The sequence below is a fragment of the Myodes glareolus genome, chromosome 7 (genome assembly GCF_982192425.1).
Source record: "Myodes glareolus chromosome 7, mMyoGla1.1, whole genome shotgun sequence".
NCBI classification, from domain to species: domain Eukaryota; kingdom Metazoa; phylum Chordata; class Mammalia; order Rodentia; family Cricetidae; genus Myodes; species Myodes glareolus.
The window spans coordinates 73999596-74026337 of record NC_142032.1 but is presented as its reverse complement, the minus strand read 5'-3'; the positions used below and the strand labels follow the sequence as shown (position 1 = coordinate 74026337).

At 50.0% G+C, this 26742-nt stretch overlaps 1 protein-coding gene across 13 annotated transcripts in view; it reads right to left on the bottom strand.

The window, feature by feature from the left end:
* Fgfr2 (fibroblast growth factor receptor 2) overlaps nt 1-11412 on the bottom strand; it is a 103559-nt gene extending 92147 nt beyond the window's left edge. For 7 of the 13 annotated variants that reach the window (XM_087908385.1, XM_048455129.3, XM_087908386.1 and 4 more), the window contains exons 1-2: nt 10952-11409; nt 6925-7254 (exon numbers count right to left, since the gene is read on the bottom strand). In XM_087908385.1, coding sequence (XP_087764511.1) covers nt 6925-7090 — 166 coding nt within the window. In that variant the 5' untranslated portion in view covers nt 7091-7254; nt 10952-11409. Of the gene's footprint in view, nt 1-6924; nt 7255-10951 lie in introns of all 13 variants that reach the window. The other 6 variants (XM_087908382.1, XM_048455123.3, XM_087908383.1 and 3 more) reach the window with 2 other exon arrangements.
* Between the last annotated feature and the right edge of the window lie 15330 nt (nt 11413-26742).

The window sequence follows — 26742 nt, the reverse complement described above, 5'->3', positions numbered from 1 at the left end:
ACCAAATTGCCTCTTGCTGAAGAAGGAGGAATCAGCTGTGAAATCCATCTTCCACCAACACATTCGCCCAAAGCCTAGGTACGTACTCACTGTCTGTGAAGCTGTCCAAAAATCACAGCATCTCCGAGCACGGCAGTGATTTTATTCACGAAATGGGATGCCTGGGGTCTGCTCGTTTAGGGGAAAAGGACAAGATGTCAAGGTACCTAGTACATCTGAGACACCACAGGTACTTAATAAATGCCAGGCTTCTCCCATCGTCCCCACCTTCACCATGATTATGGCAAAGGGACGAAGAGCATGACCTCATCCATCCTCATGGCAACCATCCTTATCCCAAGAACGGAACGGAATGGAAGGACAAGATCTCACCCTGGACCTGAGCACTCGCGAGCCCTCCTAGAGGAGCCACGCAAATCAGTGCTCACTTCCGTCACCACTCTGGCTCCCATCGCGATTTCTTGAACTGCCTTCCACACAGACTGGAAGCCTGGTACCTAGCCACTCTAGCAGGCTGCTGGAGGAAGACATCACAGGAGGCGGTGGCAAAAGGCAATCACCACCTGCTCTGGGGGCAGGCTCCTCGCTGGCCTGGACAGAGCGACCACACTACAGAGCACCCATTCAAGCCCACAACAACCTCTCCACCATCCTTCGCTGGGCCTACATGGATCCTTTAGAATCCAAAAGACTCTCCTGCCAGAATACAGCATGCCTCATGACATGTGTTCTCCCTGTGTACTGTGAGGCTACAATTGACTTTCTTAAAAAAAGAAAAATGTCAGTCTCGAATACTTGAATTGGAAGCAGCAGAAGGGTCACATGTCTAAACTCCAGGGGGCTCATAAAAGTCCAAGAGGGCAAAAGGAGAAGGCTAAAGGAAGGTCTAACGTTCTTTTCTATTTAAATGTCTGTAAATTCACCATTTATCATTATAGATTACAAGGCAAGCATCTTACGAGGTCTTTGAAATATGGGTTCTATTTACTTTGACGGAGGGTGTGGGGTGGGAAGAAACCAGGGTTTGCCGAGCACCTGCGCTGCTGCGCCAGGAACTGCAGCCCAGTTTGCACCCAATCTGCACAATTTAGAGAGATATTATCTTGGTGTTCCAGAAGGGTTATCTCTCCTGGCTGAGGTCAAGAAGATAGTAGAGACATTCAAACTCAGCTCCCAAGGGCAATTTCCTCTAAGAATACACCTCCAGAAAGCAGGCCACACACTATTCAAACCAGCCCCATTGGGCTCTATTGAACATTCTAAGAGTCAAATGTTGAATCAGGATTCCTTGGTCTTTAATCTGAGCATTTCTCCATGTAGGTCATACATCCAGCGGTGTGCCTGCTACAGCTACAACAGTCTTAGTGGAAAATCCACGGGGTTGGGGAGGAGCAGGAAAGAGGCACCATGAAGCAAGCCACGTGACGCTAGGGCTAGCCAACTGTCAACTCTCAATGTGAAGGGTGTCCAAAGAGAAGTTTTACAAAGATCTCCGGTCGCAGATCTCATTTCGATCAGTAACAGACACAACGAGTTGGCCATTTTCAGGGTCGAGTTACCTTGAAAGTGTGGTCCCACATGGAAAAGAATGGTGTTTGTAAACTATCAGGTGTAACAACACCCTACTGTGTAATAAAAGAGAAATTCCAGGGTTAGGAAACAATCATGGAATTTATGAGTTTATTTAGCTAGCGCTTGGGATTGAGATGTTTCGGGAAAGGCGCTACATAAATAACAGGAATAAACGTGCCGGCCTGGTTCTCACTCCCAAATCTATGGGCATTCCCCTTAGGAGCTACTTTTAACATCCCCATAAAACATGCTCACCATAGCCTGAAACTCTCTGTGTTTGCATACTTGGGGTTCATGATTCTTTAGTTGGACAAAAAATTAAAGGAGAGGGTATGTTAGGGTTGGAAGCACTGACTGCTCTTCTAGAGGACCAGGGTTCAATTCCCAGCACCCACATGGCAGTTCACAACTGTCTGTAACTTCAGTTCCAGGAGATCTGACACCTTCACACCAACACACATAAAATTGTTTTGTTTTGTTTTGTTTTGTTTTTTTTAAAAAAAAAAAGAGGGTATGTGACAGTTTAGCTCCCTGACTTGGCCCAGACAAAAGCAAGCAATGGATTTTCTTTTATTCTCGTAATGTAAAAAAGCCCACAAAGGACATCGTTACTTATGGTGGCCACAAGCGAGCGAGCAGCACATTCCAGATTTAATCACAGGGCTGAAGACATGGCTCAGTGGTGAAGACCACTGGTTCTATTTTCAGAACCCACATGGCAACTCATAACCATCTGGAACACCCTGTGGGTGTTGGGGACCTAACACTGGTCCTCTGCAAAAGCAGGAAGTGCTCTTAATCGTGGAGTCATCCTCTCAGCCCCTATAGGGACACTTCTGCACAGGAAACCCATAATTATCTGTAAAACAGCCTGCAGCGCCCCCTCCCCCCAAATAACTCCTGCGCTTCTGACCAGGCCAGGACACCCGGCTGGATCGAACTCGCCAGGGATTCGATCAGAAATGAGAAAGAGGAAGGCAGACCCTGACGAGAGGGACTTGGCAGGCCTGTCAGCACCACTCTGGAAGGAGCTAAGCCGTCTGTAAGCGAGGGCTACTGCGTGCCCTCCACAGAGAATGTGAACGCTAAACATCCCCTTCCTGTTTAAACACCACCCCAGTGATTTCATAACCATGGAATTATTCATTAAATCTGATATTGGAAACATCTCATATTGGAATGCCTGGTTATTTGAATTCTCACCATCAACAAAAAACAAACAAACAAGCAGAACCAACTTTGAAAGATCTTGGAGCAGAAGAGATAGCTCAGTGGTTATGAACATTGCCACCCTTTGCAGAGGGCTCACATTCACCTCCAGACCCAGCTCCAGGGCATCCGAAACCTCCAGCTCCACGGGCACACACTCATGCACACACACCCACACAGAAACACACAAACAGGCACTCAATCCAAACAATTAAAAAATAAATCTTGAAACAACAACAACGACAGATCTTTAGTGCTGGCTGGGAAGTGAGGGGGGAGGCTATCTTTTTTAAGTAGATGATCAATCTTTTAACTACTGAAATAAATAGACAGCACACACACACACACACACACACACACACACACAAAGCCTTGCTCTATTTGGATCAGCGGAAGCCAGCGAGAAAAAGTTACATAAATGCCAATTTTCTAGGCTTGCCAGATTTTTGCTCTAGAAGTAATATTAAACACAGTTCTTTGTCCACGAATTGTGTAATACGTTATATACTAATGAAGAATGTGTACTCCAGTGTATGTTTAACAGCATGTGCCTGCATTTGGTTTAATTGACCAAGAATAAGCCCTTGTTCCTCGGCGAACTATCAAGTTACAGTCAACTCTTAAATATTCACACTCATACTGAGGAACAAAAATGCAGATAATAGGAAACAAGACTTATTTTAAATCAGCCACTTGCACCACGCAGGCACCTCTTTTCTCTTCTTTGAGCTAGCAATCAAATGTGGAGGGCTGAGACCACAGCATACAGGGTACACTCGGGCGAAGACTCACCCTACCCTGGGAAAATCTGACTTAAGCTGGTCTCCATGCAGACCTCACACTCAAAATCTCTGCTCACCTGAATCCAGGGCAGCATGGCCCTCACCCCTACACCCCAGAAGACTGCCCCAGAACTAGTGGTTTCTTTTCAAGGCATGCAACTGACTCCCCCACACACACCCTCCACCCCCACCCTGGGTTGTCTCTTTGCAAAATTTCACTTTGCAGAGAGGGTGGGAAAGTAATTAAGGGTTTGGGGTTGGAAAAGCCCTTTTATTTTAGCTCCTACTGGGCTGGGGGTAAACAGATTCCCTTAATGTCAACAATGACTTAATTAACCGGAGCAGGTGACCATGTCAGGGAGAATCTGAAAGTAAGACCCAGACTGGCAGTAATCAAGCTTGACTACATTGGAAAAATTCCGACTATGAATCAACAGAACAGCTCTCAGAATCAGGACCACCCCTCCCCAATCAGCAACTGTGGGCACTATTGTCCTTTGTCACAATGAGTGACCAGCTGGATACAATCATTTCTATTCTGAAACGCTGAGTAAAATCTTACGGAGATTACTTTCTTCTCAGGTCAACTGACTTGACCCAACCCTGCTGCTGCCACTTGAGAAAGTGTCCAGAGACACACAGGACAGGACGGGATGGGGGATGAAGACATACATTACATGATTAAATATACTACACAGAACTCCATAACTGGATGTGACATTTCCCTAAAGAGTCAAAGAAAAGAGAGGGGCTCCTTAAAGGGGGATCAGGGGTTCGTTCTAGGAACTTATCGATTTTATATTTCTCTGGCCCAAGAGACAGCTAAACTGAGCTTCCAAGTTAGCAAGCCAAAGTCTTCCATTGGTAAAGCTTCAGGTGATCAAAGGCAAACCTAGTGTTAGCTAAATACGACTGCTTGAAGGGATACACACCCACACATTCCACTCTGGGTGGGGAGTCCCTGGAGCCTAGCATGGATGGTCTCCTCTATCTTGATTACCTTCTAATCACCTGGACACCACTGGCAATGCTGATCAGACAGACAAGGAGAGAGCACCGACCCTGCAGGGACCCAGCACAGCGGCCTCCTCCCAGAGGCACCTTCATCTCAGACATAGCTTGCCTGCTGCTGAGGGAACTGGCACCAACTTGTCCCCAGCTTGCTGGGGATGGTGACAGTCATGGCCACCATCAACGCCAGAAGCTGTGTTTTAGCTGTGCTTTCTGATCTTTCTGTCCAGATCACTGGGGAAAACAGAAACCTCTTGAGGTGGCCATCAGCAGGCCTCTGGGGACATTACTGTTCAGTGACTATTGATAAAGAGATTCCCCAAACTCATCATGCTGAACCCTCCGGAGTAGACAGGGAAACCGAGACCCTGAGATTTCTCTGCTTTATCCAAACCTGTGCCGGGGAAGCTCCACACCTTAAACACCTCCACACTCTTTTCATTTTTCTTTCCTTAGCATCTCCCAACTCTGGACATGACTCGAAAAGTCATGCCAACTCTGAATCTAGCAAAGTGTACCCAAGGGCATTGGCAACGTGTGACCTCCAACTTCTGGGACTTCACAGCCTTCCTCCCGAACCCTGCGTGCACCTACAGGTCCCCAGGTGGTGGGATCTGCGTTCAACAATGCTCACATTGTTGGGTATCAGTTCTTACACAAAGGGCCATTGGGGGGGACTCCTTCACACTGCTCTTCCTTCCTCGCCCCCACCTGTCTTCTCCCTGCACGTACACACACATCTTGTAGCCTTCCTTAGGTAATCAGATGCAGCCCAGGAAACCCTCCAAGACCATGTTATAACTCGGCACCGAAATCAACTCATAGCAACACTGCCCCGAGAGTCCAAATGAAAAACGACAATTCTTTTCCTAACTAGGACTGTTTCTGAAGCCCACGCTGTAGGAAATCCCAGCTCAGCTTCCTTAGTTTGTGCTGAGCCACACACCCCAGGGAAAACCCAGCAATTAGGGGGACATCCACTTTAATTATTAGCAAAATTAAAAGAAGTACAGGCCAGACTTTCAGAAACCCAATCCTTTCCCCTCGCATTAAGCCCTTTGAAAACGCATCACTGTTGCAAACTCTCCCTGATGTCACCGGGTAAGTCACAAAGAGGTGGTTCCAAACTTGGGCACGAGGCTCGAGGTTGAACAAGCCTCACACGCAATCTTCTACCACATTTCCTCTCCGAAGACACGACAGGTGTCAGGTGTCACGATGGCTCACCTGGTAACTGATAACATTCCAGGCATCTGCGGGGCCCAACGCCCCCCAGTCTCCGGCACACAAAGCCAGTAATGGTGCCTGGGTGGATCTTACTTGGAGACCCATCTCTCCAGCCCCACCTCTCAGATGAGTACATAGCCCTCCTTGTGGACATCCTGAGGGGTTCTATCCACCCTTCCTCTCCTCGGGACTCTGATTCGGGGTGTATAAGCACAGCAGCTCAGCCGATCTGCCAGCGAGCGCTCAGGGCCCAGCCGGCACCAGGTGGGCCCTCGGCAAACACGTTCATTAAGTGGCGATGAGAGCTGGGATCTGCAGTGTCACGCTCGGATTACCACTCAAAAAAAATAACTCGCCTACCAATATTCCCTCCTGATGACAGATCTCCATGCCGCACCAAGCAGAGAAGCTTGGCTATCGACCACGTCTCTGAAGGCCCTGGGAGAAGGACCAGATCTTTGCCCCGCTCAGTATTTTCAGCATGTTCTCCTCACAACTCGCTTTTCCCATTTGCAACCAAGTGTCGAAAGCCAAACGCCAGTGACGTCTGGCGTGTCCTCGGATGGGGGAGACCCTCTTGCTATATTTTCTTTGGGGCCTTCCTAACATAAAACCTGCCCTTCTGTGGTGCTGGGCTTAAACACAAAGAGCTCAGGCACAGCCTAAACACCATCCAGCAAGGCAAGGTTCTCAGTGCGCAACTTCAGAACCTTCTTTGCTCTTAGACAAAGCAAAGGAAACATCAGCTTTCGGAGGCTGCCTATTTCCTTTAGCCAAAACACAGGCTCTCCCTCCAACCAGAAAGTAACTGCAGGAAGCCGTAGATGACAGTCATCTTGCTAAGAGCACATCCCCTCCAGAGTGCTGCAAGGCATTGGCTGAGAAAAGAACTGCCACGGCCTCCCTCACCCAGCACAGAGAACACAGCAAACGAAACCACTCCACTCATGCCTGGGAGCCAAGACCCTCCCTTCTGCGCTCTGCTGTGGAAGATGTAGAGGAAGGTCACCCTCCTAAGGCAGCTGGCTGACAAAAAGGCCTTTCCTTTAATGACCACTTCCCCCAGACATAGCCCCCAAACAACTTGAAACCCTAAAAAAAAAAACGGCATGCGGGAACTTACCTTCTGGTTCTAACGTGGTATCCTCAACTAAACTGAAGGAGGGCCGGGCTAGGGACAAGGTTGCCATGGTGACCAAGACCAGGCAGATGAAGTGCCCCCAGCTGACCATGGTCACGGTGCCAATCCCTGGTCCTCTTCCATATCTCCATGTGGACGGCAATCCCATCTGCACACTTCCTCAAGGACCATGGGCTGCCTGCAATGCCTTCAGCCCACAGGGGGCTCAGGAGCCAGAGCGCTGTGGCGGTGGCTGTGTGCAGGCTGCTGCTGCTGCTGCTGCTGCTGCTGCTGCTGCTGCTGCTGCTGCTGCTGCTGCTGCTGCTGCCGCCACTGAAAGAGATTCAGCCAGTTAGTATTGTCTTTCTACCCTGCCAACTCGCTTAAACCCAGACGAGATAAAACCGTTTCTCAGCTGTGCACGCAAACACATCTTTTTCATTATCAACGAAAGCCTGCATCCTCACCTCAGCGTCCCAGGTGTTTCCAGACTGGTCCGCAGAGCTGAAGTAGACTAAGCTTTTAAAAAGCTCACTTTTAAGAGACACCAAGATCCACCACAGCTGGAGGACCCAGTCACCCAGCTATACACACGCACTATGCCCTTCCATCCGCTATCAAAGCTACCAGGTTGCAGAAGCAACCTGACCTTCCTTCCTTTCAAGGTCAACTACAAAAAAAAAAAAGAGAGAGAGAGAGAGGAGAGAGAAAGAGAGAATGAGAGTGAGTTGAAAACGCTGGGCTTGGCACAAGCAGCCTCATTAGCTTCTCTTATCCCAGCTGGCCTTTAAGAGGCTGACAGGAGGAGGGTCTGCCCAGAGAGCCGAATTTCAGCTGGGCTGGAGCTGAGCGGCATGCCCCCCCTCCCCCTCCTCCAGTGTGGTTCTGGGGAAGAAAGGAGAGTAACAGAATCAAAGAATCCCAGGAAGGCTACAAAAAAAATTCCCACCAGTTTACACTTGTCAGGATTCATTTTCAAATGCAGGCGTGTATTTCAGCCTTTCGCCAAGCAGCCACTTACAAAGAGGGAGTTTGATCCAAACGGGGGTTTCAAAGCCTGAGCTCCCTTCCACTGACTACACGGCAGGGCACAGGCAGACTAACTAAATGTCTTCGCCCTACGTCAAGGGGGGTAAGAAACAGGGCAGACACCAGCCTGGATGAATAATGCAAGAGTTTATTAGCAAGGGTGATGATACGTGTAAGTTGTCCTGGCATGTGATTGGCCTGGGGACTTTCAATATGCCAACCTATTGGCTAAACTTCCAAAGTGTCAGTTACAAGGGGGCACTCAACGTACTCTACCCCCAAGCAGGGAGAATTTCCCGAGAAAGCGTACCACAGTACAAATAACTTTAAGTTTGTTCAGTATCCTCAGTGACTAAGCCTTGAGTCAGAACGCACGAGCTTCGTTGAATCTGCTTAAGGCAGCTGCGGGGAAGGAGTGGACAAAACCTTGGACGCTGGATTCCGTGAAGGGCATTTTATGAGGCTGGGGATGGGCTGGGGTTTTAACGCAAAAGAAAGCAGTCTAACCCCGCGCTCTCGATGCTTTCAGTGATGACACAGGGTCTCGACCCTGCCAGAACCTCCCTGAAGCCCTGTCCTAAAATCTGTCCCTTCTCTTCTTCACTGAGAATTAAGAGGCTGCACCATCTTCAAGTGGGAAGTAAAAGGCTGCCTTTGTTTCCTAAGCACAGGTAAAATGTTTATAAATAACAATAAAAGCCAGAAAAGTATGTGTTTTTGTGTGTGTGTTTAGATGCCCGGAGATTTCTAGATGCCTTGAGGATTTTTTTTCTCCCCAACTCTTCTTAAAGTCAAGAGTCCCCCAAAATAATCCCTGACATACCTGTCATAGGAAAGTACACAAACATTCTCATTGATTGACTAAGAACTTACAGAATTCAGGGAAATTTTCCACCTCTCTAGCAACTTTACAATCTCAGACCACCATCCCCACAGTCCCTACCCAGGAGTGCCTCAGCTGGAGGCGGAAGATGGCCAGTGCCCCGGTCGGGCTCAACTTGGACGTTGGTTCTTCGCAGGCCCAGGCCCCACAGCGGCCCCCTCCTCAAACCTCTGTAAGGTGAGAAGGAAGGCAGCAGGTCTGCGCAGCTCCTCACCGGAGTGGACAAAAGTGCTGAGCGACCTCCTAGGCAGGATAATTAGGTCCCAAGGCTCGGTGTTGGGAACACAGGCCCAGCATGCTGCTGGCGGTCACAATCCCAGCTTCCTGCCTTCAATACCATAATCCTTCCTGGAGGCTGAGCCCCAGTGAAAGCCCCAGCGTGTTTATTTTTCCCCCCTGAAAGGGAACTCTCTTCTCAGTCTACGAGGGAGGAGTCCTCACCCTCGCTCTGACGGATGGCTCTTCACGGGCCACCCGCCCCTTGGGGTCACCTCCGCGCAAGTCTGCCTCCAAAGACAGGCAAAGTGACCGGCAGAAAGGGCCTGGCTGGTGAGCCTGCTCAGTGCCACGCAACTTTGCACCCTCTCCCTATCAGGCTAATTGAGGGCCAGCTTGGGGGTAGGGGGTGCAGCCTGCTACCTCAATCCCAGGATGCCTTAGCGCGCTGAGCAATTGGCATTTTGTTCCCAAGAGGATTTCTCATGGGAGAAGTCAACACTACCAGGCTAATACTAAATGTAGACCCCTATCTGGACCCAAGGTTTCCTTACTTCTCGCCGTAGCTAAACAGGGAAGGGAGCTGTCAATGACTGGAGGTGGGGGGGGGGGGGGGGACTTAAACACAAGGAAATCCCAAAAATGCACACTGCCGTAAGATCACAATTCCTGCCCTCCTGTTTCATTGGATACTTTGAGGTGCACATCAACACCTCACTCATAGTAGCATTTCTTTCATTTGTCAGTCTGGAATATCCAGTTTTGTCCTTCTTCTTGGGGCGCTAAAGAGCTCTGAGAAATCTGCATTTTAATTGACATTCCAACGAGAGGGAGAGGGGCGCCTGATTGCTTTTCTATTCAAACTAAACAGGCTTTTCAGATGAAAATGAGTCGAGGCTGGTGGAAGATTTACAGGGATTTGGGACACCGGGGACAATAGAGTTTTAAATGTTGATAGCATTTCACACCAAACACATAATGGGTGCCCTGAGTTTGAAAGCAAGTCTTCCTTTAAGGGTAGGTTTTATTGAACTGGGGAGGGGGGGGTGAGGAAGGAAGGAAGGTCTTGGGAAGTTTGCAGGAACACGGAGGAGGCTCCGCGCCTAGAGCCGGCCTCCCCAGCCGGCCCCCTGGCCGCGACGGTGGAAGTCAGCGCCACGCAGGGCCCTCGGCCGATTCCCCAGCGCTGAAGAATGAGCGCGCAAGTTAGAACTCGCCTGCGCTTTCGACATCTCGGCGCGGCTGCGGTCAGAGCAGCTAGGAGAACTAGGAAAAGTCGGTCCAGTTCGCCCCCTAGCCCCAGGCGCGCTGCGATCCCTTCTGCGCCAACCGCTGTGGCGGGTGAGTGACGCCCGGCACTGGAATCCGGGACCCGAGCCACTGCTGACCCTAAGGTGCCACCCGGGCATCCCCATCCCTTTAGGGCTGTCGCCGGACACTCTCTAGCAGTTTCTCCCCCCCCCCCGCAAAAAAAAAACCCTCTCCCAATGGCCTGTATGGTGCTGGGCTGGAGCTCTCAGAGCCCAGGCACCCCGAAGATGCCCTTCCCGAGCCCCCGCCTTTGGGCTGTGCCACTGGCAGGCGGCCCCATGGCGCGCCGGCTCTGAGCTCAGAGGAACGCGCCCAGTCGGCAGGACTGCCCGCCGGAGTCTGACAGGGAAAGGGTGCCGGCGGCAGACACAGATGTCAGCATCTGGATGGAGGTGCTGAAAGAACTCCCCCAAAGCCAGTCATCCACATGCATTCACTCCCCCATCACCAATCCAGCCAGAGACCGACAGGGCGCGCCCCCAAATCGTTTCCCCGGCGCCCTCCTCCCGGGGATTCTGCGCCCCTCGTCCTCCTACAGCGCCCACTTTCCCAGCTGGCGAAGCTCCCGGAGGCGTTCGGCACGGCGATTACCTTGAATGGCAGCGCTCCTCCGCGCTCGGTGCTGTGCCGGAGCCCAGAGTGGGTCGGGATGGAGCAGACGAGGAGCTCGGAGAAAAACTCCAAAAAGAGAAAGATCCCTTGGGTTGCAGCCGGCGGCAAGGTTCCGAGGCTTCACGCACGCCCGGGATCGCTGAACAGCGAGGACATGACGCCGGGACTGCCCTCGGATCTGGGCAGCGAGAAGAAAGGACTGGGGTTTGGCGTTGCCTACTCCAAACTTTGCTGGCGAGTAGCGAACACTCGCAGCGCGCAGGAACGCTGAGGCCCGGGGCCTCACGCCCGGCCCCCGCCAGCCCGGAGAGCAGTCGCCACGCCGGGCCAGGGACGCGCAGGCAGCCCCCGCGCCGGAGCTCGTGCGGCCGCGGACTCGATCGTCCGTGCGCCCGTCCCGCGCCCGCCGCCGCCGCTCGCCTCTCTCGGCGCTCTCCCCGCGCAGCCCGCGCCGCCGCCGCAGCCTCCTCGGGCGGGTCACGCCCCCCGCTGAAACCCGAGCCGTTTCCTGGACGGCGGCGCCCGCTCTGCCAATCAGCGCCGCTCGCCGCTCCCGAGGACTAGCAGCCGCAAAGAGACACCCGCCCGGGAGCCTGAGGCGCCCTGCCGCGTTGCCGGCAGGGGTGCGAAGATGACCTCTCAGAACCAGGCTAGTAACCGACGGGTCGTACGCCCTGTATCGCCGCGGTCTCCCTCCCTAGCCCGCTTAGGTGTACAGAGTGGATGCTTTTCGTGGTTTAGTGTCAAGTTAAGAAACAAACAACAGAATGCTGTGGACCTTCAGACGCCTTAGAAGATGTCTGTAGGGTACTGGGGACATTTCACGCCATGGAAGCTTTGAGGGTGGGAGTAACTAATATTCGTGGGAGATGTTGCATTATCTTGTCCTTCTGAACATAGAGAGGATTGGGGGCATGTGTTTGGGAAGCCATCCTTAAAAAGGAATAGGTAATTGTACTTAATCCGCACATCTGCCTGCAGTGCAGCATACCCAAATTCTGTGGGGGTTAGCTTCAACTGGTTGTTATTAACGTGGGGTGTCTTTGAAAAAGCCAAAATCTGCAACAGAACATATCTAGATCAGTAGTATCAATGTAGATTAGCATAAAGAAACCCAAAGGAGCGTTGGCTGGGAAGATGGCTCTGCAGTTTAGAATGCTTCTTGCTCTTCCAGACCCTCACAAGGGTCTGTAACCTCCTTAGGAAACTGCACTGAGGAGCACATGCCCCACACAAAGACACAGACACATAATCTAAAACATAAAACTAAATCTTTAAAATAAAAGAGAGGCTGAAGAAAAGACTTGGTGGTTAAGAGCAGAGCACTGCCTGTTTGTTCCTCCAGAGACTCTGGTTCAATTGCCAGCATCCACAGGCTGGCTCACAACCACCGCTGACTCCCACTCCAAAGGGCCCAAAGCCCTCTTCTGGCCTCTGCGGGTACTGCATGCATGGTGTACAGACAGACAGACAGGCAACATCCATACCCATCAAATAAAATGAAAATAAATAGATAGATAATGGATGGATGGATGGATGGATGGATGGACAAATAGAAAGATAGATATGAGAAAGGGAAGAAACTCAAGATCTAGAGAGCTTGGAGATGTCACTCACCTAGCATGTACAAAAACCTGTGTTTGATTTCCAGCCCAAAAATAAAGGAACTTACATACCCAATTCTATCAGAAAGAGTCATCTGATCTTGAGCAAATTGGATTCTTCTTTCTCTGAATCTTACATTCTTCAGTTGCAAAGCAGGATTCCCTAACTAAATGTCAGGCCGGGCTGTCAGTGACTGGCATCTCCCATGTGTCTCTTCTGCTACACTATCTTGGGATCATTTATCTTTCAGTACACCCTCTCACTCACGCAACCCTTGAGCAATTGTGCTTAATCTCGAGATGTAATCCTAGCACTCAGAAGTGTGAGGCAGGAGGATTACCCTGGGTTTGGGGCCAACTTGGTCTTCATAGTAAGTTTGAAGCCAGTCTGGTCAACTGAGCTACACTTTTTCTCAATAAATAACTTTTTTTTAAATCTTAATTATTGAGCCAAGTATGGTACCACATGCCTGTATTCCCAGAACTCAGCAGATGAAGAAAACTTCAGGAGTTTGGAGTCGGCCTCAGGTACATGTTGAGTGTGTGTCCAGCCTGGGCTACTTGAGATCCTGACTCAGAAAGGTCACTAAGTTCAAAAAGATTCCTTCTGATGCCTGAAGACAGACACAAGCAGACAGTAAAGCCCACTCGGGAAAGCAGATCTGGAATGGGAGCAGCACCAGAGTCCCTAATACTTAGACTTTATGCCATTTACCCAATGGGTTCCTCAGGCCCTGCATGATTAGAAGATCATTTTTATTCACAGAATAGCCTGGGAAACCTTTATGCAAATCGCTCAAAAGCTAGGAGTAACAAATCCATTTTCTATGCCTTAGGCAGATAGCTATGAAATAATAGTTTGGAAATTCAACAAAAATAACAACCCGATTCCCAAACAAAATGATCTGTCTGTCTGTTCACTGGGAAGGGATGCATTTTGGATGAGCCCTCTGGCCTGAATCGGGACACCTCAGCCAGGTGACACTGAGCCATTCCCTGGCAGTGCCCATGTGTGGGCCTTCTCTGACCTGCAATCACAAACCAAAGGCTAGGGTCCCACTCCAAGCTGGTACTTCTATCTTTACGTTCCCCACTGATGGGAAACTCCGTGTCTCAGGACACAGAGAGCCCTTTCCCATACTGCAGCGGGTCTACCAGCCATTGAAAACGAGGTTAGCACATTCTCACATAAATTAATGACCCAGGAAGCCGCTGTCCCTGTCCCCCCATTCACCCATAGCTTTATGGATGCTGAATGGGAGGGAAGTCTTCCGCTGAAAACAAAAACACCTTCTTTAACGTCAGAGGCAGTGTGCAGAATTTGTTCTGTACAGAGATGAAAAGGTAGCCATCCATCCAAAGTCCCTGATTACCAAAGAACACTTTTTTTTTCTCAAGTGAGCAAAGTCCACAAATCCACAATAGGCAATTCTTAAGTTAAAAAAAAAATTAAGTATGCCTGGAATTTTTGGAAGAAATCAATTTTGCATCATATTTAGACTTCAAGTGACCTCAAGGGTCCAGGGAAGCTTTTGCCCCAGCCAGGCTTCTGAATGAGAAAATAATCTCTTTGCGGGTTTTCTCCCCTCTCCCTTCTTCAAGTGGCTGGAACCCCTTTTGTCAATGGTCCCCCGTGAATGCTGTTACTAATAAGCCTATTAATGAGTTTCCACGGCCGAGTGTGAATAGGTAAATAAGCCCCAATCTGTTGAGGTTCTGGGGGTGAGGGCAGAAAAGCCAGCAAGAACTGAAGGTGACAGTTTGAACTGAAGGCGGCGAGGCGGCAGGCTGCTGCTGAAAGAAACCCTAGACAAGGCCACATTCTCCACCCTCCACCCCCTACGGGGGCCTCCTTTCTTTCCAATTTTCCCCTTTTACAAAATGTCTTGAGTAGTCACCCTTTTCTTTTTCCCCAGAAGGGCTCAGGACGCCCCCTCCCCCGCTACTCTAGTAATGATACATCAATAGGATGAAAGAAAAACGAGGGCTCCAGAACTTAGCTATCCTATACATTTCAAGAAACAAAATTGTGCGGTTAGCCCATCACTGTGAGCGGAGAAAGGGGGCGGGGAGGCGGGGGGAGGCTCGGCCTCTCTCTGTTGAGATTCTGATGTTTCCTTTTAATAATTTGTATTCTAATGGGTTGGGTTTCCCTCACCCTATGAAAATGTTGGGTGAACAAAGGCTGTGTGGCATTGAAGGGGTCTCCAGTCCTGCCAGTGTGGGCCAGGCTACATGCAAAATGATGGGTTTTAGTCTGTAAGTGATGTCTCTATAAAGTCCAAAGAGACTAGAGATCAGGCAGGCTTGCAGTCCAGGACCACAGCCTGGCAGCTTTGGATGAGAAAAGAACCCAATCTCTCTGTCCCACCCATCCATTTGTGGCATTTCACTAAGGCAAAAGGCATTGCTCCCATATTGACGCTGAATGTCATCCAGGCTTCTAAACTGGATGGATCTGCTTCCCTGAGGATATGGAGTCCTTCTGGGATCCAGACGTGGGGATGTCCCAGTACTAGGGCAGGTAGAGACAGAGAGCCAGCAATCCAAAGATAGCCTCAGGTAGGGAGCAAGGGGCCATCCTGGGCTATACGAGACAGTGTCTAAAAAAGAAGAACGGCCTCCTTAGAAGGACTATCTCACTTTGATGCCAAGGGGATTCGCTCTTTGATGGTGGGAGGCCTCGTGGCAGGCCTTCCTCTTCATTGTCAGCTCTGTGTGAACCTGAGCCAGTTACTTTGGGTCTCTGAGACATCTGTTTTCTCCGTAGCAGAGGAGGGGAAGTATTGATTCTTATGATGCAGCTGCCTCGTGAATTCCAAAGAACATGAATGGATGAGGATGGGACAGACACTAGGGTACTTACCGGGAATTCCAGAAACTTTGGTACATGGGGAGAGGCCACGTGTGTTCTACAATAACCACCAACCAACCCACAGGTTACTATCCCCGCCCCCCTCCCAGGGCCATCAAGGGACTGAGCTTGAAGCCTGCTGTGACTGTGCTATCATTATTGAGCTATTACTAATAACTAGTAAGAACCTTCACTAATAGATTCTAGAGCCATTCCTGCTGGCATGCCCTTTCACCCCAGCCGAACAGTCCAATGAGGACCACCTGAGAGGTCAGCCTTGGCACGGCGGTGTCCTTGGTTGTTCAGAACATGGAGGCAGGGAGTGGAGTGAGGCACCTCAGTGCTGGTCAGTACCTCCTGCACCTATGCAGGAGTTCCCGGGGGTTGGTAAAAGGATTGTATGGAGCTGGGTAAAACGCACACCAGAGGACGCCTTGGGCCCTGAGGACCACCCTGCTAGGGAAAACCACGTAAATGCACGGGTCCAGCAAATCTAATAACATACACCTTCTCTCTCCGGAGTCCACACGACAGTGGTATCATTCTTCCTCCTTTGCTGGCTATTTGAATAATTTCACTTAAAAAAAAATATAAAAGCAAGTAGAGGAGACTCCACAGGTGAACGGTGTGGGCTTTCATCTCAACACGGCCCTGCGCCCAGCGCTCACCTGACTGTGAGAACGGACCCAGTTGGTTAGCTGCTGAGCCACAGCAGCCACCTGGTCAGCTAGGACGCGGTGAGTCTCTTGGTGGTTGACAAGCAGCACAGGGTAGCAGAAACAGCACTCGGTCCAGGCCCCCCAGGTTTGGTTTTCGCCCCACTCTTGTCAAAGGGCTGTAGAATGCTGTACTCTTCACAATTTGCGTAACTGAGGTGCCCTCCCCCACTGCGTCCTTGCCTCCCCTCTATCCTAAAGGATAAGTTCTCTGATGATCGCTTGAGGGTCTTCTGGCCTACACCTTGAGGTCCGAAGAAGCTGAGAGGTTGTCATTTACCTGTCACGGAAGGGCATGCTGTATTTCAAGAACTCTGCGAGGAAGAACTGGCAGCTGCCTGTGAGCGCTGCTGTTGACCCCTGCCTACTCATCATGAGCCTCTACCGGAAGACTCCTCTAATCCTGGCCCACTGCTGTTCAAGAGCAATGGATGGTGTGTCGTTTCTTGGCTGCAAACCTCCGGGCCCTTCTGTCGTCATCCCCACCCTCAGCACACAGGGCCTACCTCCACGACAGCAGCCCACCCCACACCCCTCAGCAGACTGCAGAGAAGTTAGGCATATGCTTGGACCCCAGGGCTGAACAAAAAGGAAGACATTCACTATCAGATTCAATCTACCATTGGTTCCCACCTGCCACACATCCCCGCCTGGAGCCCTGTGCTCCAATTTGGTAGCGCTAGCCACATTCTGAGAGTTCCAAAGCCATGTGCAGCTAGGGTTGCCGTGGTGAACAAGAGACGTAAGAAGCTATTGCTCTCATGACACCGGGCTAGACGGTGCAAGCCAAGCCCTTGCTTAACTTCCTCCTCCTCTGGGAGGCCTTCAGGGGTTGCTCCTTCCTACCCAAACCCATCTAGACTGCTCCCATGGCCTGGACAGGAGCATCTTGCACTGTCAATAGGACTCAGGACAGGGGTTTCACCCTTCCTAGTGCTGTGACCCTCCAATACAGTTCCTCATGTTGTGGTGACCCCCAGCCATAAAATCATTTCATTGCTACTTCATAACTGACTTTGCTGCTATGAATTGTAATGTAAATATCTGTGTTTTCCGATGGTCTTAGAGAACGTCTATGAAAATGTTGTTCTACCTCTAAGGGAGGGGGTCGCAGCCCACAGGTTGAGAACCACTCACTGGCTTAGGAGCACGCACTCTACTGATTAGCATGGAACCCAGCATGGGAGAAACACTGGAGAGGTTTTGTTCAACAAATACAGTGAACCTGTGTCCTGCATTACCTTCCCATCCTGAGACATCCCCCCCCCCCCCAGCCAAGTCAGCCCTTACTCTCAGAGAGACTTTCTGTGGGCCTCCAAGTCCCCACACTGAGGTTCACTGTTCCCTCCAACCCTTGGAAATCCACAGCTATGCGTGCCCAGTGAGAAGAACATTCTGAACCCAGACGGCCCTGGTCCCGGGGCAAGCACAGCAGAGATGCACCTTGCACAGTGGTCCTGGAGAGAGGAGCTAGAAAGACATAGCCTCTGCCTCTCCAGGTTCCCAGGGCCTGGCCTGCCTGCCATGCGAGAGCAGTTTGGTGAGCTGTGCTTGTAGCTGACGGGACTGCAAATAGATTCTCGCTGATTGATGGGGACTGAAACCTAGCCTCCTCCCATCCCTTCATGGGGTGCCCGGGAACCATATTTCCGTGAGGCTTTACACAGTAAGGTCTACCTGGAAATTAGGGAGAAAAAGCCATTTTAGGGCAAGACTGACTTAGCTATGTGTCATTTTGTTTGCGGTGACCCAGTTTCCACGGTGCGGGCCTCCTTTTCTGCCGATTTCTGCTTTTTCCTTATTCTATTTCTCGAGGATGTGTGCCTATTTTGTCTAACTGTGTAAAGAAATTGCCTTAATAAACCAAAAGGGAGGAAACTGCTGCTGCTGCCAGGATCCTGCTGAACTCGGAGGAGAAGGAGGCAGGGAATGCAGAGCAGGGTGGTGCGCGCAACCACAAGGCTTGCAACCCTTTTAGGGTCCCAGAGCGCTTGTATTTTGTCCCCAGTTAGGGAGAAAGGCTCCCAAGGAGGGGGAGATTTCTTTCACAGATTTCTAAGAACAGCGTTGAACAAAAGTTAACTTCTTCTCTGAACTGATATTCGGGGACCCAGAAAGCAGGTGTCCCAAGGTGAAAGAGACCTCGGACCTCAGGTCAGAGTCTAGGGGCTCTTTGTTCCTCAGGAACAAGGAGGTAAATGAACAGCGGACGCTAGCACCCCCTTGTGGCCGTGGGCGTACCTGCGGGCAGAAGAAGGACGGACACGTGGGAAGCCAGCACGCTGACTCTGGGTAGCCTGATGGGTAGCAAGAGAAGGGCTTTCCAGGACTGTAGGAACACGGTCATGCCCACACTGCTCCTGGCTTCCAGGGGTTCCTGCTGTGCAGCTGGTGCGGTGGTTGGTGGGAGGCGTTTCTGCAAAAGAATCCAGGGCTTGCCCAGTCCCAGCTGAGATGGACTATCTGGGGCTGGCAGCCAGCCTGAAAGACGGGCATCAGCAGTCCAGGGTGTTAGTTACTACCTCTTCTCTGTCCATAGAGTGGCTGACCCCTCCCCGCCCCCCCCCCCCAGGATGCTGGTCCACATGCCCTGGCTGTGGCCCTATCTCTTTCCCTGGATGAGCAAGATTTAGAACAAACTCTGCAGCTTGGCTTTAAGCTAGAGTCTACTTCCTGCCCTTGGCGTGTCTAGTCGGAGTTCCTTTACACTGTGGCCTCCAGGCCTTAGGTCCCCAGCTCCCTTCCACCAAGGGCCCTACTCAGGGCTATGTTCTTGTGAAAACACAACCGCCCTTCCAGCCCTGGGGACAAACTGTATTGTCTGTCTCCTTGCTATGATCAATTACCTGAGCAAACCAACTTAAGAAAGAAAAGGTTTCTTTTGGATCAATCATGTCAAGAAAGTCATGGCAGCAGGGGCGGGAGGTAGCTGGTCATTTTGCTCCTGACAGGAAGAAGAGAGCTCAGTTTCTCAAGTTTACTCAGTCCAGGACTGCCGCCCCGCGCCCCATAGAATGGTGACACTCACATTTAGGGTGTGTCTCCCTTCCTCAGTTAATCTAAACTAGATATTCCCTCACAACTATGCACAGACAGTTGTTTCCATGGTGATTCTAGACCCAATCAAATTAGAAGCCAAGGCTGACTATTCCAGATGCCTTTAGGATCCCAGCCAGTTCTGCTTTCTCTCCGCCAGTCACCTCATCCAGAAGTAGGGGCCACTACCTTCATTGTCCAAGAGGTCACTCTGAGTTTTGGCAGGTCCCCATTTGTAGGATCATGACTTAGCATGTTCTTAGCATGGAGCAGGAGGGCTTTCCGGCAGACATTCACTGGGTGTTTCCTGTCCTGTCAACTCCATGGTCTTTTGGGGGTTATCTGTTTTCAAATCCTGTGAGGTATCCCTAGGTGATCGCTGATAATAAGAAAATCTACGGCATTGGGAGCTGAGCCAGGAACACTGCCAGGGGGAAGTAGATGCTGACGGTGACTCCTGGGGCTGCATCCCTGGCTGACTGTAGGGGTGTGACTGTATGAGCCTGGGATGTAGAATCCAGCCATAATGGACTTTGTGTCTGACCCTTGTTCCCACAGATCCATGTGTACAGTGAGGTACAAGCCACTCTGCAGATCTTCAGGTCCTGTGTCTATGGATCCAAGGACTTCTCCGCCCGCCAAAGGCAAGGTCTCTCTGTGTAGCCCTGGCTGTCCTGGAACTCACTTTGTAGACCAGGGTGGCTTTGAACTCACAGAGATCTACCTGCCTCTACCTCCCAGGATACTAGAATTAAAGGTGTGCACCACCACCACCTGGCTCTATGTCCACTATGTCCATAGATTCAACTATCTGAGAGAGAAATTTGGTAAAAAAAAAAAATTAAATTTAATGTGCACATATTTTGTGTGCTGTGTCACTGTCCCCAAACCATGCAGTAGAGTGACCCTTTGTATTACGTTTACATCGTCTCAGGTATCACAAGTAATCTAGAGGCTATTTACAGTGTACTGAAAGATGTGCAGCTTATATGCAAACACGATAGCATTACACATAAAAGAGTTGAGCAAGCACAGATTTGAGAATCTGTAGGTGGCCATGGAGCCCCTCACAGACAGAAAAGGACACATGGAATACTGACAATCCGCAGGGTCCGAAAGCACTGTTAAAGGGCTTTGCTCTCTGTGAGTGATGGATCTGATGTGGGGTGTCTCTCTGTATGCTGTGAATATGTTCTGTTGCCATTGGTTAATAAAAAAGCGGATTTGGCCAATAGTCAGGCAGAATAGAGCCAGGCAGGAAATCCAAACAAATACAGGGAGAAAAGGGGCGGAGTTAGAGAGGTGCCAGGAGCTGCGGGGAAGCAAGATGTGAGTTAACAAGCCATGAACCTATAATAATAGAAATGGGTTAATATAAGTTGTGAGAGCTAGTTAATAATAAGCCTGAACTAATAGGTCAAACAGTTTGCAATTAATATTAAGCTTCTGAGTGGCCATTTTGGAGCTGACGGGCAGGAGAGAAACTTCCAGTTACATGGATTCATGTTCTTTGTTTCACTTCCGTACCAGAGCCTCTGGCCCACCCTTGCTGGAGCCCTATTCTAACCCTGGCCTCACTTCCTGCTGGTTCTCTCTGCAGGCTGACATTAGGCAAATGACATGGTCCTCCCGAGCCCCTGTATCTCTCTATATATTTGTGAACTATGACTCATAGACATAACTGGCTTTGAGACTATCAGTAGGCATTGGTTTACACTGTCTAGGGCAGAGTGCTCCCTCTATTTCTGCTAATAGACCCTCCAGATAGCCTAGAAACCCACGCTATTGTTAGTTTTTCTGACCGCTGGAAGAGACATCTTTATCACTTATATTCCCATTTGTGCCATTCTGTAAGTAGGGGAAAAGAACCATTTGTTTTCTTTATAAAATTTCTCAGTGTGCTGAAAAGAGGTTTAGAAAACCATTGTTAGCCTCATTTCCTCCAAATGAGACATTACTTCTGAACTCTGAGGAATGTGTTTGCCAAATCTGGGATTCCTTATATCTGAATTTGAGGTCAACAGCAACTGATTGTTTTTTATTGTATTTGCTCATATAGCATCATATGGACAAATATCGCATGGGATATGCATCCATCAAAGCATTACTCATCATTTATTTGAAATTCTGATTCAACTGAGTATCTGGTATTGAATTCAGCCTCCTTATGCTGGGTAGGAGTCTGTTTCATTGATGTACTCACTACCTTGTTTTTCTGCTGCTATGGTGAAACGCTGACCAGAAGCAACTTGGGGGAAGGCTTATTTCACCTTTTTTTAAAAAAATATTTATTCATTTATTATGCATTCAATATCTGCCTACATGTGTGCCTGCAGGCCAGAGAGGACACCAGATCTCATTACAGATGGTTGTGAGCCACCATATGGTTGCTGGGAATTGAACTCAAGACCTTTGGAAGAGCAGACAATGCTCTTAACCACTGAGCCATCTCTCCAGCCCCTTATTTCACCTTTTATGTTATATAAAGTTCATTGTGGAAGGACATTACGGCAGGTGCTCAGGGAAGGAAACTGTATGTAGGAACTAAAGCAGGGACCATGGAGGAACGCCATTCATTGGCTTGTTCCCAGATGCACAGTTAGCTACCTCTCCAAGGATGGTACCACCCACAGCGGACTGCGCCCTCCTGCATCAATTAAGAAACTGCCCCATCTAGATGCCGATCTAATGTAGGTAATTCCTTATTCGAGGTTCCATCTTCCCATGTGACTTTAGTTTGTGTCAAGTGGACAGTAAAACCAAGGAGGACACGCGGGCAGAGTGGCTGGAGCAAGTCCAAGGGAGACAGGCAACTAGAAGCCTTCCATTCTGGGTTCACACAAGAAGAGCCTTGTGGGGACGGGAGGGTGGGTCTGAAGAAAATTCTGTAACATCTTACTTGGGTTTGGTTTCCTGGGCCACTGCAGCAACCTGGGCTTGCTCAATGATGCCTAGTGTACACACTGATAGAGCTGTCCGTACCTTTGGTGGTAGCTGCAGTCACAATTTTTAAACCCAAGCTTCCTGTTCACTGAGCTACCACCCTGAGGTTGAACCTGAACCACTGGAAACACTGGGATGGTTGGCTGTCAACTGTGTATAGAGCATGTCCATCAGATCTTACCACCATGACGGGCACTATGGAAACCCCCACCTAGGACACCAGGAGTCACAACAGAGTCTGTATGACTCTCAGAAGGAAGCCTGACCGCTGTCCATTCCTCAGCATGCAGGGACCATATTCTCCAAGAATGATATACCATTGATTCCCTGGGTGTTTTGCTAAGTTATCTGGGGACCTAGAAGGGATGGGTACCAGCCTATTATGGTGCTCTTCTCAGCCCCCATGTCTCTTACTCCCCATCATGACAAAGCTATAGGGAGCTTGGGTACAAACAGAGCCTTTGTCCTCAAAGGAGCCAGAGGGACTCCTGCTCCAAACATGTCCCGCCTCCAGCTCCTTTATTTCTCAGACCTCGGCCCTGCTACTGGCTCTGGACCTCTGAACATGCTTTCTGTTGGAATATTTTCACTGTTGACAGCAGTCTCTGGTGACCCCACCAGTGTTGACCATACCCCTGCCTCATCATTTTTACCTCCCTGTCAACTGTCTTATCCCCAGACCCACTCTATCTGAGTTCCAGGACAGCCAGGGTTACAAAGAGAAACCCTGTCTCAAAAAAACAAATAGATGATAGATAGATAGATAGATAGATAGATAGATAGATAGATAGATAGACAGACAGATGATAGATAGATAGATAGACAGACAGACAGATAGAAAACCAGGTAAAGGTGTTCTCACAGGCCCATGGGTGGGCTCTGCTGCTCACAGAGGATCTGGGCAAGCCTCTACATTAGCACAGGGTGTCAGCTGGATTCTGCTCTGGCACTCTGGATCTCAGGGCAGATTCCTCACGCATTCAGCAGGAAGCATGTCTCAGCTCCTCCCTGTATTTTCCAAGTCAGCAGAACATACAAGTGCCTCTCAGTGCCAGGTAACGCTGATCTGATAGACCGTCACATATCTTTGCCCAACGGCAAACGTTGCCCCTTTTGTTCACCTGCTTGAAGAGAAGCCCCATTCAAATAACTTCACAGTGTAAGGAAACTCTAATTCTCTCCCATCTGAAAAGTCATCTTTACTGGATTTGGGGTATTCAAGCAGGGACATCCTGAGGGAAGTAAACAGAGAATACACCTTGCTACAAAAAAAGAGAGAGAGGGAGAGAGAGGGAGGGAGAGAGGGAGGGAGAGAGAGAGAGAGAGAGAGAGAGAGAGAGAGAGAAATAGTCTTCTCCAGGAGTTTCTGTAACAAAAATCAAGTGGCCGGAACATGAACTAACTGTCTCACACGTGCTGGAGGCTACAAGTCCCTGGTAAAGATGTCTGTGGGACTGGACTCTTTCTGAAGCCCGTAGAAGACTCCTTCCTCCCCTTTCCTTGCTCCTGGAGGTCCCCTGCATCCTGGGTCACTCCAACCATTCTTAGGGCTCCATGACTTGTGCCTCAACGCTTCAGTTGCTGCATCTCGTGTCACTTTACTGGCGTTCCTCCCGTGTGCCCTTGGTTAACTTGCCTCTTAGAAGGACATCTGTCCTACTGAATGAGAGCCAATCTTAAGGAACCTATGTTAACTTGATGACACCTGTGAGGCCCCGCTGTCAGACAGGAATATATTCCGAGGTGCCCCAAAGATGATACTAGGAGACCATTCAGCACAGGGCTGACTATTGTGGGAACTCATCCCACCAATAGCCTTGGGGTACCAGCCTTAGGGTGGGGCTTATTAAGCAGTCAATTGTGCAGACAAGAATCCCCACTCTAAGGCTGGTACCCCAAGGCTCTTGGCGGAATGAGTTCCCACAACAGCTGACCTCTGCTGGGCATGGCCAACAGTAGCAGTTGTCCATGCCCAGGACAGGTCTCCTCAAGGTCACTGTGGGTGCCAACCAGCATGGCAAGTGAGAGTCTGCCCAAAGTCATGCCACCCTTTAGCCTTCCAGCCTATCTGATGTGGGCCCATATTAAAATCAACTTCTCCGCTGCTCTTTACTGGGCCTGGATCCTGCCTGGGAGTGACCTTTCACCTCTTCTGGGCTCTCCAGGTCCATATCTTGAGCGCTCTTCAGATCTCACTATTCTGGGAAGCTGTTGACTTCTCATCCTCACCCCCACCCCAGGGTGCTGTGCTCTGTGGCAGGGCAGGCTGAGTAAGGATCTTCACCATCCTGCTACACAACTGGCTAGAGAAAGAGCCAGGCTGTTTGGAACTCAGAGTGAAGATGCCACTCACCAAGGGATAAAGACACAGGACATTCTGCTCTGGGAGCTCCAGTTTAGTTATTCTGTGCCCATAATAATCCATCTTATAATCATGACCTTCCCTTCATAGAGAAAAACAAAAACAAAACAAAACAATGTTCAAAACCTTTGGCCAGGATAGCCTATTCTTCTTTTATTGAGACGAGCTCACATAACCCAACGTCCTTTGTGACAAACAAGACGCTGGTACTGACTGGTGTGAAGCCTCATGCTCGTTCACTCCTGACCTCACATTGGCCTGCCTTAAGCTGTCGAGGGGGAAAAGTTGATACATCCCTTCGGCCGTCCAGGGATCTCGCTCCGTATTTTCAAGACATCCACATTTAATAAATCAGAGCACATGGAGTCCCAGAGCAGTCCCAAGCCACAGTAGAGTTCTGTGGAGAGCAGGGAATGACTTCCAAACACTTCAGCTTCCTGACCTTCCTCATTTCCGGAAGTGTCTTTAAGCTCACTCCCCAGGCGCACGTGGGAACAGAGCTGGAGGAAGATGAGGGACAGCTGTCGCTGCTGGGGGACCAGGACAAGCAGGCAGAGTCTCTCAGGCCATTGTTCTTCTATGGGAGGGAGGGTTTCCCAGGGACTAGTTTTACCACCTTTGCATCGCTAGGGTCTAACACTGCCGAAAAAGGAACAATTATCGTTTGTTGGATGAAGCAATCGATAAAATTATTTTAGGCTGCCAGAGAAGGTTCTAAAGCACCTCTAAGCACCCGCCCCCAACCCCTGACACACACTGCTAACAGAAGCTTGCTTTTCAACCCAGGCCGTGCCCAGAAGCAGGCTGCCCTCCTCTTGCAGGCCACTTGAGGCCTGGCTGAGGGCAGCGTGGTCAAGAAAAATGGAACCGCCACTCAGCCATGGTAGGTTAGAGCCGAGAGCCACAGCCACATGGGAGGCAAAGCCGCTTGCAGCTGTTTATGTGATGTGCATCTGATAGATAAATAAACTTCATTTTCCAGGGCTGCCACTCTCTAAACATGCAGAAATATACATTCGCTCAGAAACTTAAAAAAAAATAAACAACTCCGGTGTGTTTGACTGGATCTTCTTGGCGCCCCAGCTACATGCCTCTCGGTTGCTTAATAAACTCGGTTTATGGATCCCTCCTACGAGCCCGCATGGAGCAGTTCCGCTCTGAGGAAATGGCCCCTGTTAGGCTGGAGAGGGAGGGAGAAGGGGAAACAAGCGGAAAATCTTTCTGTCACAGCACCGGATCCTTCTGGGCAGGTGACATTCACGGGGTCTAAGAGGTGGCCCAGGAGTTGCAGCTGCCAGCTTTGGCTCAGCCTGGGGTAGGGAGGCTCCTGAGGTGGCAAGCTGACACTGCCTCCAGGTATCTTATTTAGGCAGCTGCCGTTGGCATCCTTTGTCCCCTGTGGGACATACCGACCAGGGTGAGAAGAGAGGAGGGAGGTTGGTTAGGCTTCACCTTCCTCCATGTCAAGCTGGAACCAGGTGACAGAAATCCTTTCCCCTTCATCTCTTTAACCAAGCTATCATGATGGGGTGTACTCCACTCACCTAGGACTCTCCCATGGTGGACCTACCCACCATGAATGAACGAGGTCATTCATTCATTCATTCATTCATTCACGGAGAGCCCACATGGTAGTAGGCCCTCGTTTTTGTGCCCATTGGTCACAATGTGATTAGCAAGACAAACCAGGGGGCACAGAATCCAGTATCAGGAGATGGAGGCCCAGACACATCTTAGGAGTTTGTCCAAGGACTTAGATGACAAAAGGAGGAGACCCAGAGCCTGGGGGTTATTTCTCCATAGAGAATCTTTCGAACAGCCTCCATTTTTCTTCCTAACAAAGATTAGAAGAAAGCAGGGTGGTTTTCAGCTGTGCAAACCAAGACTGAACTCTAAAAAGCATCCAGTTATGGACAGGCTAGACATGGGGGTGGAAAGATGTGCTGACCACATCAATCTGTAAAAAGGTTTTCTCCTAAGTGTCAGGGATTGAGCCAAAGGTCTTAAAATTGTGTGTGTGTGTGTGTGTGTGTGTGTGTGTGTGTGTGTGTGTGGTGTTTAGGTTTGTGCATATGACGACTTGTTCCTTCAAGGGGCAGAACAAGGTTTCAGATTCCCTGGAACTGGAGTTATAGCTGACTGTGAGCCACTCAAATGTGGATGCTGGAAACCAGACTTGGGTCCTCGGGAAACGCAGGAAGCACTCGTAACCAATCAGCTGTCTCTCCATCCTGAACCAAGATTCTTTCACATGT